We start from the raw sequence: 16,159 nt of genomic DNA, 5'->3' as shown, positions 1-16,159 counted from the left end.
TGGTATAGTGGAGGCGTGGCTCCGGAAATGACGGAGGGCTCTGCCAACTTTGCCCAGATCTTCTGACTTTCACAAATAATTAGGACTGAGGATTAAGCCTAAGTCCCTCTGTCACCAGGGAGGACCAAAGCCCTTATGTTACAATTAAAGTTTAATTAAGAAATGAAAATAATTGTACGTCTTGGGTTTTTGAATACCATTGCACAGGTGACTGTGATACTTATAACAGCTGGCACCAAAATGAGAAAACTTTCGGGTTTGAGGTCACCATCACTGAAACCTTTGCCCAAGCCTGACCATAGATTAAGTCTCTTCGGGGCCCCTACAAACCCCTTTTATACGTTTTGATGATGTTGATGTATTAATGTATGCTTCTGTAAGCTTTTGCCTCCAAGCCCTGATGGGAATGCTGCAGTTAGGGCCACTTTAGAGGGGCACACGGCAACTGTGACATGGGCTATAAGTTAATAGCCAGGCCATTCAATCTGGCCACTGACAACCCTCAGATCGACTTATAAAGCAAGCTCCTATGGGGATAAGACATCAAGATAAAAATCAGTTTTCCTCATGATAAGTTTTTGTTACTTGTGTGGGTGGTCACCAGAAAGGCCCCTATGCTGAAAGGGGAAAATAACCAATGAGCAGACCACCCTTGCCAAATGACTACAAAGACTGAAGCATCCTCTCCTACAAAGAGATATGCAATCGACCACCTCCTGGATTGAGAGAGGACGGCCCATGGACATTCACACACCATTCTAGACTGGGCCTACGCACATGGACTGCCACTGTCATCAGAGAAGTTGACCTGCCTACAAGACCCTGGCCAAGGCTAAAACCTGCCCAGGGACAGATTCTCAAGTCAACAGACCAGGGTGTTCTCAGCAGGTACATCATATCAGGGCTTCTTATCCTATACAGAGGTTTCCACGGGATCTTGAATGAACTCTTCATGCTGTGTATCACTCCCAGGCCATAGGTGTGATTGAGGATTTCAATGGATAGGCTTAAACAAATGGCTGATGGAAGGGGACAAGACAACCCTAGCCTGAACTATAAATCTCAGGCAGACAGTCTGGGGTCTCAATGCAGAAGTTCCCTGCAAGGGCATTTCTTACTTGCACCGTATGTTTGATCAAACTGTCTATTTTAGAAAATGTGTTTCTTCTGTATACAACTATTCCTGACAAAAGACCTGGGTTCCCACAGAGGTTATTAGGACAGACAGCTTGGGTAGCTATACCCAGGCAACCCTCAACTCAAGTCCCATGGGAGACAGGGGAGGTGAGGGGGGAATTGTCAATGCTGTCTCTTTTTCTTCCCAGATTATCTCACAATGATGGATAGGCCCCTCATCCATGGGCCCCAAACAGGCTTTTGCTAGAGCTACCAATCAGACCAACAGTTGCGTCTGTCAAAATGTGAACCAAGATGGTAAGTCATCTCCCCATACTGTTCCAGCTGATTTGTTAACAACGAGGATACCTCGCGGACCAACTGAATGTGTAACCTGGCATACTGAGGAGATCATGTAAGTTGACTCCACTACTTGTGGAAAACATTTTTTTGAAATATGAAAGCTGCCGGTGGAGAATGCTCCAACTTTAGAGGGAAATTTCTCTGTGTTGAAAATGTAAACGGCACAGGACTAGATGGTTTGACTATGAGAACAGTACTTTTAAGACTGAGTTTGATATTACTCTGGACATGAATGTATATTGACTGACTACACCAAGTCTGAATTAGCCTGGTATGGCAATGGTAATACCTTGTTCAGTTGTGCTGAAAAAGGGAGCTTTTGTATTACTTGTACTGAAATGTATATTGTTCATATAATGTACCTTGTTGGGAGACATATGCTGTTTTTACATAAATGAATCAGGACATGTTGAACGTACATAAGACTGGACAAATACAGCCCTTTGATCTACTCAGATGGCTGGGATTAAGCCACAGCTGAGTGGCTGGTTGGAATCTCTCCTCCAAGCAGTCCTAATCAATCTGCTGGGGACAGCCCTACTAGTTGCCCTCATTAAATGCTCCCTCAAATGATGCACAGATATAACATCCACCAGCGTTATGCACCAAACCACGGACATGCAGCTCAATGTCCAAAATAGGTGATGGGCATACCAGGACTTGGTACTGCTCTGCTTCTTTTTATGGCACCTTGATGGGAGTCAGGGGGTGGACTGCTGGGAGAATGGTCTGCCTCTATGCCTCCCACCTAGGCTGCCTAAGTAAAGGCCTTGGGCCCAGAGCATTCTCTGGGAATTGGGTTGCTTTCTCTCTCCCTGTTCCTTCTCCTTATCAGAGAATCCCTTCCCTGTTTTGGGTACACAGTAACTTTCTTTGTCTCTTGCACATGCGCAAGCACCATGTAGCACCTGGCTGTTCTACTTTTATATCTGTTCTCGGTAGGCAGGGAACAGGGTCTCTTGTACTATGGCACAAGAGGGAGGGAGATCATGCCGGATTGTTAAGAACTGGCTTTGAGAGGTGGACTGATGTGGAAACAGGCTCTGTGAGGTCGAACATGAGTGCCCTCATATAGTCGGCTAGTTCACTACGGTTTGCTAAGTCATCTTTATGTAAGTCCCTGGTATGTAGCCACTATAGTCCACCACCACTATAAAACCTCTACCCTCCCACTGTGGGGCACAGAGATCTGCTTTGGTCCTGTGGCCACACAGGACTTGTCTTGACTGTAAGTCTCCCTAATAAAATTCTTTGCTGCCGCCCTGAAGTTGACTGCCTGTTTCTTTGGTCTCTTGGAAACAAACTTCACGTTACTGGTCCATGTCTGCACAGAGGCATTTGCTAAGTCCTGGGGCACTCATTCTTCTATCACCAGATGCCAGGCACAAGGTGAAATGATGCGTGCGTGCATGTCTGTGAATGCAGGTCATTTAAGTCTATACAGCAGAAGGCTGGGACAAGCTGATGTGACATTAGTCATACATGTGCCCTGGATCTGAAATCGCATTGCAGCTCTCTTTCTGACAAAGTGGATCTAAAAGGAGTGTTTCTTTCCTATCTAAACTCTGCCTTGGCTAAAATGAAAGCATTGCCTTAAAGTACAGACCACTGCTAAGATGCCGAAGAGGCCATTTAACTGCAATTTAATAAAAAGGAGGCAAATTAAGTCAAAGTTGTCAAATACTGAACTAACTAAAGTCCCAGTTTAAAAAAAAATCGGTTCCCCTAGAGCTGCATAGCCCCATAGGTGAGAGACCACGTCCACACAGCCTTGTTACTTCTGTGGTCAGTGTCCAAAAACTAGAGAGAGAAATCGCTAAAGCGCTCTCATGTTCAACTCTCCACCTTTTGCACACACATTCCTACCCCAGGTACTCTGTTTATACCACACTGTCAGATACTCTGTTTTGACTACTGTGGCGGTATAATAGGTTCTAAAATCAGGTAGAGTGAGGCCTCCCACTTTGTTCTTTTCAGTAATGCTTTACTTATCTGGGGCCTCTTTCCCTTCCAAATTAAATTTGTGATTTGCTTCTCCATCTCATTAAAAAATGTCATTGGAATCTGGATGGGAATTGCATTGTATGTATAGATGGCTTTTGGTGAAATAGACGTTTTTACAATGTTAAGCCTTCCTATCCATGAGCAAGGTATGTTTTTCCACTTATGTAGGTCTCTTTTGGTTTCATGCACGAGTGTATTGTAGTTTTCCTTGTATAAGTCTTTTACATCTCTGGTAAGATTTATTCCTAAGTATTTTATCTTCTTGGGGGCTACTGTAAATCGTATTGATTTGGTGTTTTCCTCTTCGATGTTCTTTTTGTTGGTGTAGAGGAATCCAACTGAATTTGTATCTTTATCTTGTATCCCGATACTCTGCTGAACTCTTCTATTAGCTTCAGTAGTTTTCTTGAGGATTCCTTAGGGTTTTCTGTGTATAAGATCATGTCATCTGCAAATAGAGATAACTTTACTCTTCCTTGCCAATCTGGATGCCCTTTATTTCTTTGTCTAGCCTAATTGCTCTGGCTTGGACTTCCAGCACAATGTTGAATAAAAGCGGTGATAAAGGGCATCCTTGTCTGGTTCCTCATCACAAGGGGAATGCTTTCAGGCTCTCTCCATTTAGGATGATGTTGGCTGTTGGCTTTGTATAAATGCCCTTTATTGTGTTGAGGAATTTTCCTTCTGTTCCTATTTTGCTGAGAGTTTTTATCATGAATGGATGTTGAACTTTGTCAAATGCCTTTTCTGCATCAATTGATAAAATCATGTGGTTCTTTTGTTTTATTTATATGATGGATTACACTGATTGCTTTTCTAATGTTGAACCATCCCTGCATACTTGGTATGAAACCCACTTGGTCATGGTGAATTATTTTTTTGATATGTTGTTGAATTCTATTGGCTAGAATTTTGTTGAGGGTTTTTGCATCTAAGTTTACACGGGATATAAGGTCTGTAGTTTTCTTTTTCTATAGTGTCTTTACCTGGTTTTGGTATCAGTGAAATGTTGGCTTCATAAAATGAGTTTGGGAATATTCCGTCCGTTTCTATGCTCTGAAATGCCTTTAGTAGTAGTGGTGTTAATTCTTCTCTGAAAGTTTGGTAGAACTTACTGTCAGATACTCTGAAAGGCTGGGGACAAACAGACCTACAAAAAGCTTACAGTCAAATAAACATTAGGTTCAACCACATGAGATTTCTGGTTTTTTGGTCAAAATGTAAGTATTAACAGTTCCTACGGTTCAACCAAGCCAGCGCAGCGGTGAGGAGGAGACCTGGGTGAATGTTTCACCAGGAGGAACCAGCAAGTGTTACACTGGCTGGAAAGAGCTGGTGATGTACGCCTACAGAGGACAATTCCAAGAAAAGGAGCAGGATGTGCAAAGAAATACAGAACAGGAAGTATCCATAGAAGAGCAGGCTATTCAGGGTGCAGTGTCAAGAGGGGGAGGCTGGACAGATCGGCAGGGGGTAGAAGGTGGAGGTCCACAGAAGAACGCACAAGTCAGGCTAAGGAGTTCACTGTCACCCGCAAGACACCAGGTAACACTGAGGATTGTACGCAGAGGAGTGCCAGGTCAGATTCACGGCATATAAAGTGCGTAGATAATAACATATACAAATAGGGCATAAGCAGGTCAGAAACAAAGTGTCAAAATTATAAGAAAATCCAGTGTATGAAAAGGACCTCGTGACCCACCAGTGTCAGGCTCAGAGAGAGCCCTGAGCAGCCCCCACACTGCACACATCTGAAGCACTGCACATGAGGTCAGAGCAACACCCAGCAGCTAAGTTGTATCTGTTGCTCACCTGGATAAGCTCATGGTCACACTGTCCCCACTTGTAGGCAACACAGACCAGATGTGCGTCCCGCTTTTCACAGTACCAGTGCACCATGCTGCTGTTGTAGAAGGCATTCTCTCTCAAGAATCACTCTGGGCTGTTGTTGCTGTCGATGTAGATTTTTGCCAGTGCATTGTGAGTTGCAGGCTCGTCAAAGCCTTCATGAATCCAGGACTCCAACCATGGCAGTAACAATTTTAGCCTTTGAAAGAAGGAAAAGCACCATAAAAGTCACAATGCTAATACCAGAAATATCCAGGGCAATCCTTGGGCTCTCCAGGTTGCTTCTTAGAAAAACAAAAAACCCCACCTCTCATTCCATTAACCTTAGGATGCTCTAGAGACAAAGACAGAACTGGTTTCCAAATTGATTTCAATTGTTAAGTTTCTTTTCCCACAGGTCTTCAGTGCCAATAGCAAGTAACTCAATACTAGATCTAAGATTTGGCACAAGAAAGGCCAGCCATGAGACAGTCCTGGGGCTGGGCAGCCAATCACTAAGACATTGTGGAGAATCTGGCAGAGACTTAACAATGGACACCAGAAGCCAGGGGCAAGGGAAAATATGAAGTTAAGATACCTTACCTGTTTCTTTTTTCTACTTCGGCCACTAGCTCATCAGTAGAAAACTGTCCTCTAACTACCATAATTAGATTTTTAATGATTTCCTCAGAACAATCCACATCCAACAGCCCTCCAACCACAGCTGGTATCCAGCTAGGGTTGACCTAGAATAGTCAAGGTGGCAACTTCAGTGCTGTAGACACAGGTCATCACTACCAGTCTCCCAGGGTTTGTGCAGTGTGGACAATGACCTGAAAAGGCTCCCTTCAAACTGACAGTCTCTGAAATGTTGTTCAAAATCAGAGGCAGCCTCTCAAGTATAGACTATTACCACCAACCAAGGCATGGAGGCAGCCAGGCATCATCCCTGTGAAGCTGGCAATGACTATCCCAGCAGCACCTTCTGAACGTAAATCTCAATGTACTTCTGCAGGTTGGTGCAGTATAAGTAAAGGACAAGGTTGTGGACAAAGCTGAACTGATTATACACAATGATAACAGGAAGCTGGTCTGTGAGTTTGGCGTTCTACGTACCGGAAAGCATAGAATAAGCTAGGCAGTGATGACCTCACAGAGCTAGACCTCAGGGGTCATGAATCAGCACAGGGACTTGACTACTTCTAAAACAGAATGATCCCACAGGTGACCTGGAATGAGAGCTCGCTGCAGATATGTTATCACTTTAGGAATACAGTATTCGACTAAAGAAAAAAAACAGCTAAATTTGGCAATAACATTGCAAAAATGTTCAAGACAAATCTGGGTTAAGACAAACAGCTCATTGTCCACTAATGTGACCCAGACCAGGTAGCAGAGAGTGGGCCGCTCTCAAGAACAGCATGTCTGCTGGGAAAGGCTGGCTTTTCAGACAAGCAGCTACATTTCATGGACACATCAGCCTGTTGGTACAGGTGGGATGCCTGCCATACAGAATGCACTTTGGAAGGACGGCCAGCAGTTCATGCAATCATTTTTCCCCTTATTTGGGCCCATACCTAGACTGCATTTTCTAGACTTCCTTGTAGTTTTAGGTGTGACCTGGGTTTCGGTGGAACGTGAATTGAGGTGTTGTTCGCCACTTCCAGACCTCACTCATAAAAAACACCCACACCTGCTTCTCTGTTCTCTTGCCTTCTTCCAGTTGCCTGGAAAGACAATATTTGGGGTGATGTGTTGAAGATGGTAAAGCAGCCATCGGCCTGTTCCTTGAAGACTGTGACAGCAAAGGCCAACACTGACCTCAACATTCAGTGAGGGTTGTCACGTTAGAAAGAAGTACACTTCTTGTTCTTTAAGTTACTAGCACTAAGAGGTCCATTTGTCTACCACACCCTAGCCACACAGCTTGGATGCTGTCCAAATACAACGCAGCAGAAAACTCCCTCAATTCACATGTCAGATCAGTAAGAGTACAACCTCAAGCTTCTTTCTGCAAAGGGGTCTTACAACAAGGAGTGGATTCCTCTAAGAACTTTATACCAGAGTAGAGGTCTGCCACTGGGGACGAAGGGAACATCTGTGAGGCAAATCCAGCTTTTCAACTCTTGTGCAGTTTGGTCAATGTTTTTCCCATTCTGACATCATGGGAGCAGCTCAAGGAAGGAGACAGTGCCTGGCCACACTCACCTTCAGGAAGTTCTTCACACGTTCTGGCCTGTAGCAGTTACCTTCTCAGCATATTCTTTCCACCTCCTTAATCTGACCTGTGTTACAGGCAGCCTGAATGTACTTGAAGTGCACATCTGCATCTTGGCTAAAGTTCACAATGGAGCCCGGGAAGTAGAAGAGGCCTATAAAGAGAGATGGTTCTGTTTCGTGACATTGGTTGCCAACCCCATGACATGTTAACTCTCTCTCCTTCTTGATTCTGGGCTCATTACCAGCTTTCCAGTCCTCTCCTGCCTTCTCATCTTTGCCCCGAGCTGGTGTGCCCATTGAGTCTTGTATTGTTTTATGGGCCTCTCTAACCTTTGGATGAAGGGTGAACCTCAGGAGTTACTTTGGTACTGTATTAAAAGGGTGTCTGGGGGCCACACTTTCGGGGTTTCTCCAGTCTTTGTCAGACCAGTAAGTCTGGTCTTTTTTTGTGAGCTAGAATTTTGTTCTACATTTTTTTCCAGCTCTGTCTGGGACCCTCTATTGTGATCCCTATCAGAGTAGTTGGTGGTTGTTGCCGGCAGCATGTAGTTGTGCTGGACTCAGTCTGGTAGAGGCCGAGGTAGTTGTGGTCCATTAGTCCTTTGGAATTATCTTTCCCTTGTGTCTTTTTTCATTCTCCCTTGCTCCTGACAGGGTGGGACACCCTTTGTGCAGCTCACAAGCTTTTAAGACCCCAGATGCTACTTACCAAAGTAGGATGTGGAACATTTTCTTTATAAACTGTTATGCCAGTTGAGCTAGATGTTCCCTGAGACCATGGTCCCCACAGTCCTCGGCCCAGTAATTCGGTCCCTCAGGGAGTGTGGATGTGTCTGTGAAACTTCTATGACCTCGTCGTGGTCAAGTTGTGCTGACTTCCCCAGTACTGTGTACTGTCTTACCCTTTACCAAAGTCTATTGTCTATTTCGTGTTTTTTCCTCCCCACTGCTCCCCTCCCTTGAAACCATCGAAGATTGTTTCTTTCTGTGTGTAAACCTTCTCAACAGTTTTCATAGTACTGGCCTCATACAGTGTTTGTCCTTTTGTGATTGACTTATTTCACTCAGCATAATGACCTCAAGATTCATCCACGTTGTGAGATGTTTCACAGATTCATTGTTCTTTATCGCTGCGCACTATTCCATTGTGTGTATATACCATAGTTTGTTTATCCATTCATCTGTTGATGGGCACTTAGGTTGTTTCCATCTTTTTGCTATTGTGAATAATACTGAAATGAACATAGGTGTGCATGTCTATTTGTGTGACAGCTCTTATTTCTCTAGGATATATTCTTAGGAGTGGGATTGCTGGATAGTATATCTATTTTTAGCTTTTTAAGGAAGCACTATATTGTTTTCCAAAACAGTTGTACCATTTTACATTCCCACCAGCAGTGCATAAGAGTTCCAAATTCCCCAGAGCCTCTCCAACATTTGTTATTTTCTGATTTGTGCCGGTAATGTCTGGGTGAGGTGGTATCTCATTGTAATTTTGATTTGCATTTCTCTAATTGCTGTTGATGGAGAGCATTTCCTCATGTGTCTGTTAGCCACCTGAATGTCTTCTTTGGTGAAGTGTCTGTTCACATCCTTGTCCATTTTTTTATATTGAATTACTTGTCTTTTTGTTGTAGAGGTGTTGGACTTTCCTACAGATTTTAAAGATTACACCTTTGACAGATTCGTGATAGCCAAAAAAATTTTTCCCCCAGTCTGGAGGCTCTCTTTTTACTCTTTTGGTGAAGTCTTTTGATGAGCATATAAGTGTTTAATTTTTAGAAGATCCCAGTCATCTAGCTTATCTTCTGGTGTTTCTGTATCATTAGTTATGGTTTGTATCCAATTTATGCCATGTATCAGGGACTCTAGCACTGCCCCTCTTTCTTCTCCTATGATCTTTATAGTTTTTGGTTTTATATTTCAGTTATTGATCCATTTTAAATTAGTTTTTGTGTATGGTGTGAGGTATGGGTCCTGCTTTTTTTTTTTTTTTTACAGATGGACATCCAGTTTTGCCAGCACCATTTGTTAAAAAGGCTGTTTTTTTCCCCATTTAATGGACTTTGGGCTTTTGTAGAAGATCAGGTGACCGTAGGTGAGTGGATTTACATCTGGGTTCTCAATTCTGTTCCATTGGTCAATGTATCTGTCATTGTACCAGCACCAGGCTGTTTTGACTACAATAACTGTATAGTAGTGTCTTGGTCATCTAGTGCTGCTATAACAGAAATACCGCAAGCAGTTAGCTTTAACAAAGAGAAGTTTATTCTCTCACAGTCCAGTAGGCTACAAGTCTGAATTCAGGGTGTCAGCTCCAGGGGAAGGCTTTCTTCTCTCTGTTGACTACGGAGGAAGGTCCTTGTCATCAGTCTTTCCTTGGTCTGGGAGCATCTCAGCACAGGAACCTCAGGTCCAAAGAACACCCTCTGCTCCCAGCACTGCTTTCTTGGTGGTATGAGGTCCCCACTCTCTGCTAGCTTCCCTTTCCATTCACCTCTTGAGAGATAAAAGGTGGTGCAGATCACACCCCAGGGAAACTCCCTTTACATTGGAGCAGGGAGGTGAGCTGAGCCAGGGTGTTACATCCCACCCTAATCCTTTAACCACAGGCAGAGATTATGATTTATAACACATAGGAAAATCACAAAATGGAAGGCAGCCACACATGGCCTAACCAAGTTAATACACACATTTTTTGGGGGGACATTAAGTTAATCCACGACAAGTAGGCTCGGAGGTCAGGGAGTGTAAGTCCTCCTACTTTATTCCTTTTCTTCAATAGTGCTTTACTTATCTAGGGCCTCTTTCCTTTCCATATAAAGTTAATAATTAGTTTTTTCCATCTCGTTAAAGAATGCTGTTTATATCTGGATTGGAACTGCATTATTATCTGTAGATGGTTTTGGGTAGAATTGACATTTTCACAATGTTGAGTCTACTTATCCATAAGCATGGTATATTTTTCCATTTATGTAGGTCTTGTTTGGTTTCTTGGAGTAGTGTTTTGTAGTTTTCTTTTTATAGGTCTTTTATGTCCCTGGTTAGATTTATTCCTAAGTATTTTATTATTTTAGGGGCTATTATAAATGGTATTGTGTTATGGATTGAACTGTGTCCCCCAGAAATGTGTGTCAACTTGGCTAGGCCATAATTCCCAGTATTTTGTGATGTTCCTATGTGTTGTAAATCCTGCCTCTATGATGTTAATGAGGCCGGACCAATCTACAAGATTAGGTTGTGTCTTAAGTCAATCTCTTTTGAGATATAAAAGAGAGAAGCAAGCAGAGAGTTGGGGGACCTCATACCACCAAGAAAGCAGTGCGGGGAGTGGAGCATATCCATTGGACCTGAGGTTCCTGCACTGAGAAGCTCCTAGACCGGGAGAAGAAAGATGACGAGGACCTTCTCCCAGGGTCCACAGAGAGAGAAGGCCTCTCTAAACTGTGAGAGAATAAATTTGCCTTTGTTAAAGCCATCCACCCATGGTATTTTGGTTATAGCAGCACTAAATAACTAAGACATATTGCTTTCCTGATTTCTTTTTCATAGTTCTCTTTATTGGTGTATAGGAATCAACTGATTTTTGTATGCTTACCTAGTATCCTGTACAGGGTCAGCGGAAAAGAGGAAGACCCTCAACAAGGTGGATTGACACAGTGGGTGCAACAATGAGCTCAAGCATAACAACGATTGTAAGGATGGCGCAGGACCGGGCAGTGTTTCATTTTATTGTGCACAGTGTCGCTATGAGTCAGAACTGACTCGATGGCACCTAACAACAACACCACCACCTAGTATCCTGCTACTCTGCAGAATCTTTCTATTAGTTCCAGTAGTTTTCTTGTAGACTCCTTTGGGTTCTCTATGTATAGTATCATATCATCCACAAATAAGGACAGTTTTACTTCTTCCTTACCAATTTGGATGCCTCTTCTTTCTTTTTCTTGCCTTATTGCTCTAGCTAGCACTTCTAGCACAATGTTAAATAGGAGTGGTGATAAAGGGCACCCTTGTCTTGTTCCTGTTCTCGGGGGAATGTTTTCAGCCTCTCTCCATTAAGAATGATGTTAGCTGTTGGTTTTGAATAGATGCCCTTTATTATGTTGAGGAACTTTCCTTCTATACGTATTTTATTGAGAGTTTTTATCAGGAATGGGTGTTGGACTTTATCGAATGCCTTTTCTGTGTCGATTGAGATGATCATGTGAGTCTTTTATTTATGTGGTGGATTATGCTGATTTTCTAATGCGGAATCATCCATGCTTACTTGGTATGAATCTCACTTGGTCATGGTATATATTTTTTTATATGATGCTGAATTCTACTGGCTAGAATTTTGTTGAGAATTTCTGCATCTACATTTATGAGGGCTATTGGTCTGTAATTTTCTTTTTTTGTGGTGTCTTTGCCTGGTTTTGCAATCAGGGTTACACTGGCTAATGTATATGATTTTTATGATCTATTTTGGGCATCACCCAAAAATAGCAAGTCAGATCTCCACCACATTTGGGAGGTACACACGGGGTATTTTGATGTAAACACTGGCTATGTGGTGTATATGGAAGTCCATCTGGGGCCCAGGTGCACCTCAGATGGTCATCTTCAAGAATAGTTCAAACTAAGATTGCCTAAGAGGGCTACGTGATTGCTGCTCTAAAAAGACATACCAGGAACAGATAAAACAATGGCCCAAACAGGAGCCTGGAAATTAAAGATCTACTCTTGGACACAAACATCATTTTTGATAAAGTACAGGGTCAGAAAAAACAAGGGAAACCCTCAATTAGATGGACTGACACAATAGCCAAAACAGCGGACTCAAACATATCAAAGATCATGAAGATGGTACAGGACTGGGCACTGTTTTATTCTGTTATACATAAAGGTGCCTTGAGTCAGAGTTGACTCAATGGCACTTAACAACATCAGACATTGAACTGATGGCACACACACGAGCCCCAAGGAGAGTCACAGAAATTCAGTTGACAGAAGCTAATGATGTTCCTAGCCAATGCAAGCATCAGCTGGGAGATACTAGTAACAATGACATACTGTAACATGATACATCAGAAAAGACCACTTTCCTGATAGGGTCTTTAGCTGTCACCCTGATGTGTAAGTGGTGAAACACACATATAACAGTCGAAGAAACAAAAGCTCTGACAATGGGAACAGAAGCTGGCCAGCCCCAAGGCTGATGGTTTCCCCACTAACCCTACTCTACTGCCATCTCTGACCCAGCTCCACCTAGTCCTCTGCTGCAGTGGGGTCTTCTGAAGAGCAGGCCAACTCATGTCCCTCCACAGCCCCAGTCTCACTAGGCACACAGCAGTGGCTTGATGCCCTACCGGATAAATGCTCAGTCTCTGTCCTGGGCCGGCCAGACAGCCCCCAGCTTGTACCCAACAGGACAGGGAAAGCCATTTTCCCCCGTAGCACACTTTTTTGGTATGATGCCCAAAAAGGAAAAAAAAGAGTCAACCACCAGCCCTAGCAATCAACTGGGTAACACATACCAGAAACCAATGAAACTGCCATCACGGGCTCAGGAGAAGATAAACGAAGCACTCTCTCAGAGTCAAGACGACCAGACACCGAGCCCTTTCATTATGACTCACAACTATGAGTAACAGAATTGTAAAGAATGTTGTGCAAACTGTGCTAGGTAGAGACACAGGGTTCCACAGAGGATCCTCAGGGGGATTCTAAGTCTCCCTACCCCAATACCAACCAATCTGATTTCTCCCTCTGGAATGCCGGAAAGGGTACTTTAAGCTGACTAACATACAGCAGGACAGCAGTGATATTTTGCCATTGACCAGATATCTAAGGCCATGAGTGTTACATCCTGCCTGGCTTTGCAGGAGGACCCAATTTTATTTTGGGCAAGTACACAGCAACCCTGAGAAAGGAGGTAACAGTTCCGTGGCTGCACTGCTTACCTTCCCAACTCATGAAGGACTCAAAGAGCTCCACCAAGGATTGTGTACGCGACTGCTCATAGTACTTGGATACCACCCGCACACACAGCTTGAGGTTCTGTCTGACATTCACAGACAGCATAGCACGCAGACACTCCATGGAATCCTCCACTGACAAGGAGCCAAAGAAATCTCTAAGCCACTGTGATGCAAGTAAGTTTGTCAACAACTATGTACAATTTTTTCCCCCTCTTTTTAAACTTGTGGTGAAAATATACACATCAAAACATCTGCCAACACAATTTCCACATTTATAATTCAATGACATTGATTATACTTTTCATGTTGTGACACCATTATTGCTATCCTTTTCCAAAATATTCCACCACCATTAACATAAACTCAATGCTCCCCCGCCAAAATTTCCCCATCCCTCCCAACCCTGGTAACCATTACTAATCTTTGGTTTCTATCTACATATTTGCTTACTTCATATAAGTGAGGTCATTGTACAATCTTAAATATTGCTAACCTGGTAAAATTTTTTTTTCTGGAGTGTCAAATATATAAAGAATTTCCAGTTCAAAGAACTGAAAAGCAACTCTCCATCATGGTAAAAAGTGGAAGCTGGGAGTAAACTCGGGATAAGACACTGACCTAAACTGCCACAGATGCTGGAATGTTCCATGTTTAATAATAAAACCTACTCTGTAAATTGGAATGCACAGCTATTGTAGCTTTTTCTGATGTTTTCAGACAACCCTGCTAGGGCTATTATCTCTATTCCTGATAATAAACTAAGTCAAAGGTTGACAATGGAAAGAAAAAGAGGTAACACAGGGCCCAGACGCGCTGTTAAGCAAGTAAGGTTTGTGCACGTGCTGCATCATAACTGCTTTTGGCAGTAAAGTATGGCATGTGAGAGCAGTGACAAGGCCCATGCCTAGGGAAAACACACACCATGGCTCCATAAGTCACCAACAGCTGGAAATTGGGTGCGAAATTTGGGAGCATGCAGTAATAGTGACTGGTGAACACCAGCCACGACAGGGATGGTTTAGCAGTTCCCTTACCTCAGGACTTAGGAGGTGAGTGTGGACCACAACCCTCTTGATGTCACAGAGATCGATGTAGCGCTCTAGTGCTCTCTGTAGGAGGCCTGCCTTTTCATAGAGCTGGGCAATGTGGGTCCAATCATAATGTGTGAACATTTGATTTCCAAGGATGGCATCTGCAACCTATCAAACAGTGAACTCAGTAAGAAAGCCTTCACCACAGCAATCACGTTTGAAGAGCGGCTGTTCACTGTGCCTTCCCGGTACAGCTATACAACCAGGGCTCAGGGAGAAGCGATGCTAGTACCTAAAGGTGCTTCACCATGTCTATGCCCCACCCACATTCACATTTCTGTATCAGCAGCTGGCGCTTGCGGGTCCCAAGCAGACCCTGGCCATCCTTTCAAGTCACCTGAGGCCCTTCCACAAGGTTCTGTCCTCCCATATTGCAGTCAGGCCTGGGACACATGGCTGTAGAGTTGGGCACGAGAGAAAGGCTGAGGCTCTACCATAAAGCAATACTACTAGGATTAGTCCAGTTCACTGCTGCTGCGTTTTAGCAGTCACATTCTTACAGGCTTTTCTACGGCAAGATCAATGTGAGGGCTCAACTCTGATTCAACAGCCCTCCTTCTTTACTGAGCTCAATTCTCACTAACAGTCAAAATCAGATCTGAAAGAAATAAATCATACTTGTGTTTACTAGACTTCTCTAGTTGGTCAAAGATAGAAAATAGGAGTCGGAAGTTGCATTTAAAAAATAACAAACACTCCTGGAAAAAATTTGATGAGGCTAAAAATTATCTTTAAATATGTCATCTCTGGGCTAAGACTGCTGGGTCAACGCAGCAACTTTGTGCTCTTGCTAAGGGACCTTACTTTCAATATCTAACCAGTAACTACTCTTTTTTTAAGGTGAATTTTTATTTATTGTGCTTTAAGTGAAAGTTTACAAATCAAGTCAGTCTCTCACACAAAAACTTACGTACACCTTGCTATGTGCTCCTAGTTGCTCTCCCCTAATGAGACAACACACTCCTCCTCTCTACCCTGTATTCCCTGTGTCCATTCAGCCAGCTCCTGTCCCCCTCTGCCTTCTCATCTCATCTCCAGACAGAAGCTGCCCACATTGTCTTAGGTGTCTACTTGAGCCAAGATGCTCACTCCTCACCAGTATCGTTTTGTCTTATAGTCCAGTCCAATCCTGTCTGAAGAGTTGGCTTTGGGAATGCTAATCAGTGACTACTCTTGATGAGATGTACTCCTGTGGCCCTTCACTTGCCACCTAGCACACTCATTCCCATTCCTTCAGGGATATGAAGACCAACCAAATGCAGTGCTGGCCAAATAGATGGAAATCCCAGCTCCAGTTGAACATCACACTGCCCCTAGATGATGCATACTCTGGGTTTCCTACAGAGTATGACCCAACCATATCCAAGAGCAGAATTTTGCAACATCTGGCCCTTACCCATTTCCCCCCGCCTTTTGCTTCCTTTAGATTTATCCTTACTATCCTCTTGCTTTTAAACATTTCCACCTTATTATATCAGCAGTGTAATTTAGAAAACTTAGAAGACATTGTCCAGTCTCCTCCATCCAGAGAAGACCACTCCCAGCAAATCAGGGCAGCGTGACCAGCACTGGTAG

General features: G+C 43.4%; 1 protein-coding gene across 1 annotated transcript in view; it reads right to left on the bottom strand.

Annotated features, from left to right (window-relative positions):
* Positions 1-16,159, bottom strand: part of CLTCL1 (clathrin heavy chain like 1) — a gene marked incomplete at its 5' end in the record, with an annotated part of 165,335 nt that overhangs the window by 64,183 nt on the left and 84,993 nt on the right. Inside the window, 6 exon segments of the mRNA XM_049865479.1 lie at positions 5,296-5,530; positions 5,914-6,056; positions 6,293-6,418; positions 7,519-7,682; positions 13,476-13,656; positions 14,528-14,692. Coding sequence (XP_049721436.1) covers positions 5,296-5,530; positions 5,914-6,056; positions 6,293-6,418; positions 7,519-7,682; positions 13,476-13,656; positions 14,528-14,692 — 1,014 coding nt within the window.

The sequence above is a fragment of the Elephas maximus genome, chromosome 22 (genome assembly GCF_024166365.1).
Source record: "Elephas maximus indicus isolate mEleMax1 chromosome 22, mEleMax1 primary haplotype, whole genome shotgun sequence".
NCBI classification, from domain to species: domain Eukaryota; kingdom Metazoa; phylum Chordata; class Mammalia; order Proboscidea; family Elephantidae; genus Elephas; species Elephas maximus.
The sequence above is the reverse complement of the archived record's forward strand: the minus strand, read 5'-3'. Positions and strand labels throughout refer to the sequence as shown.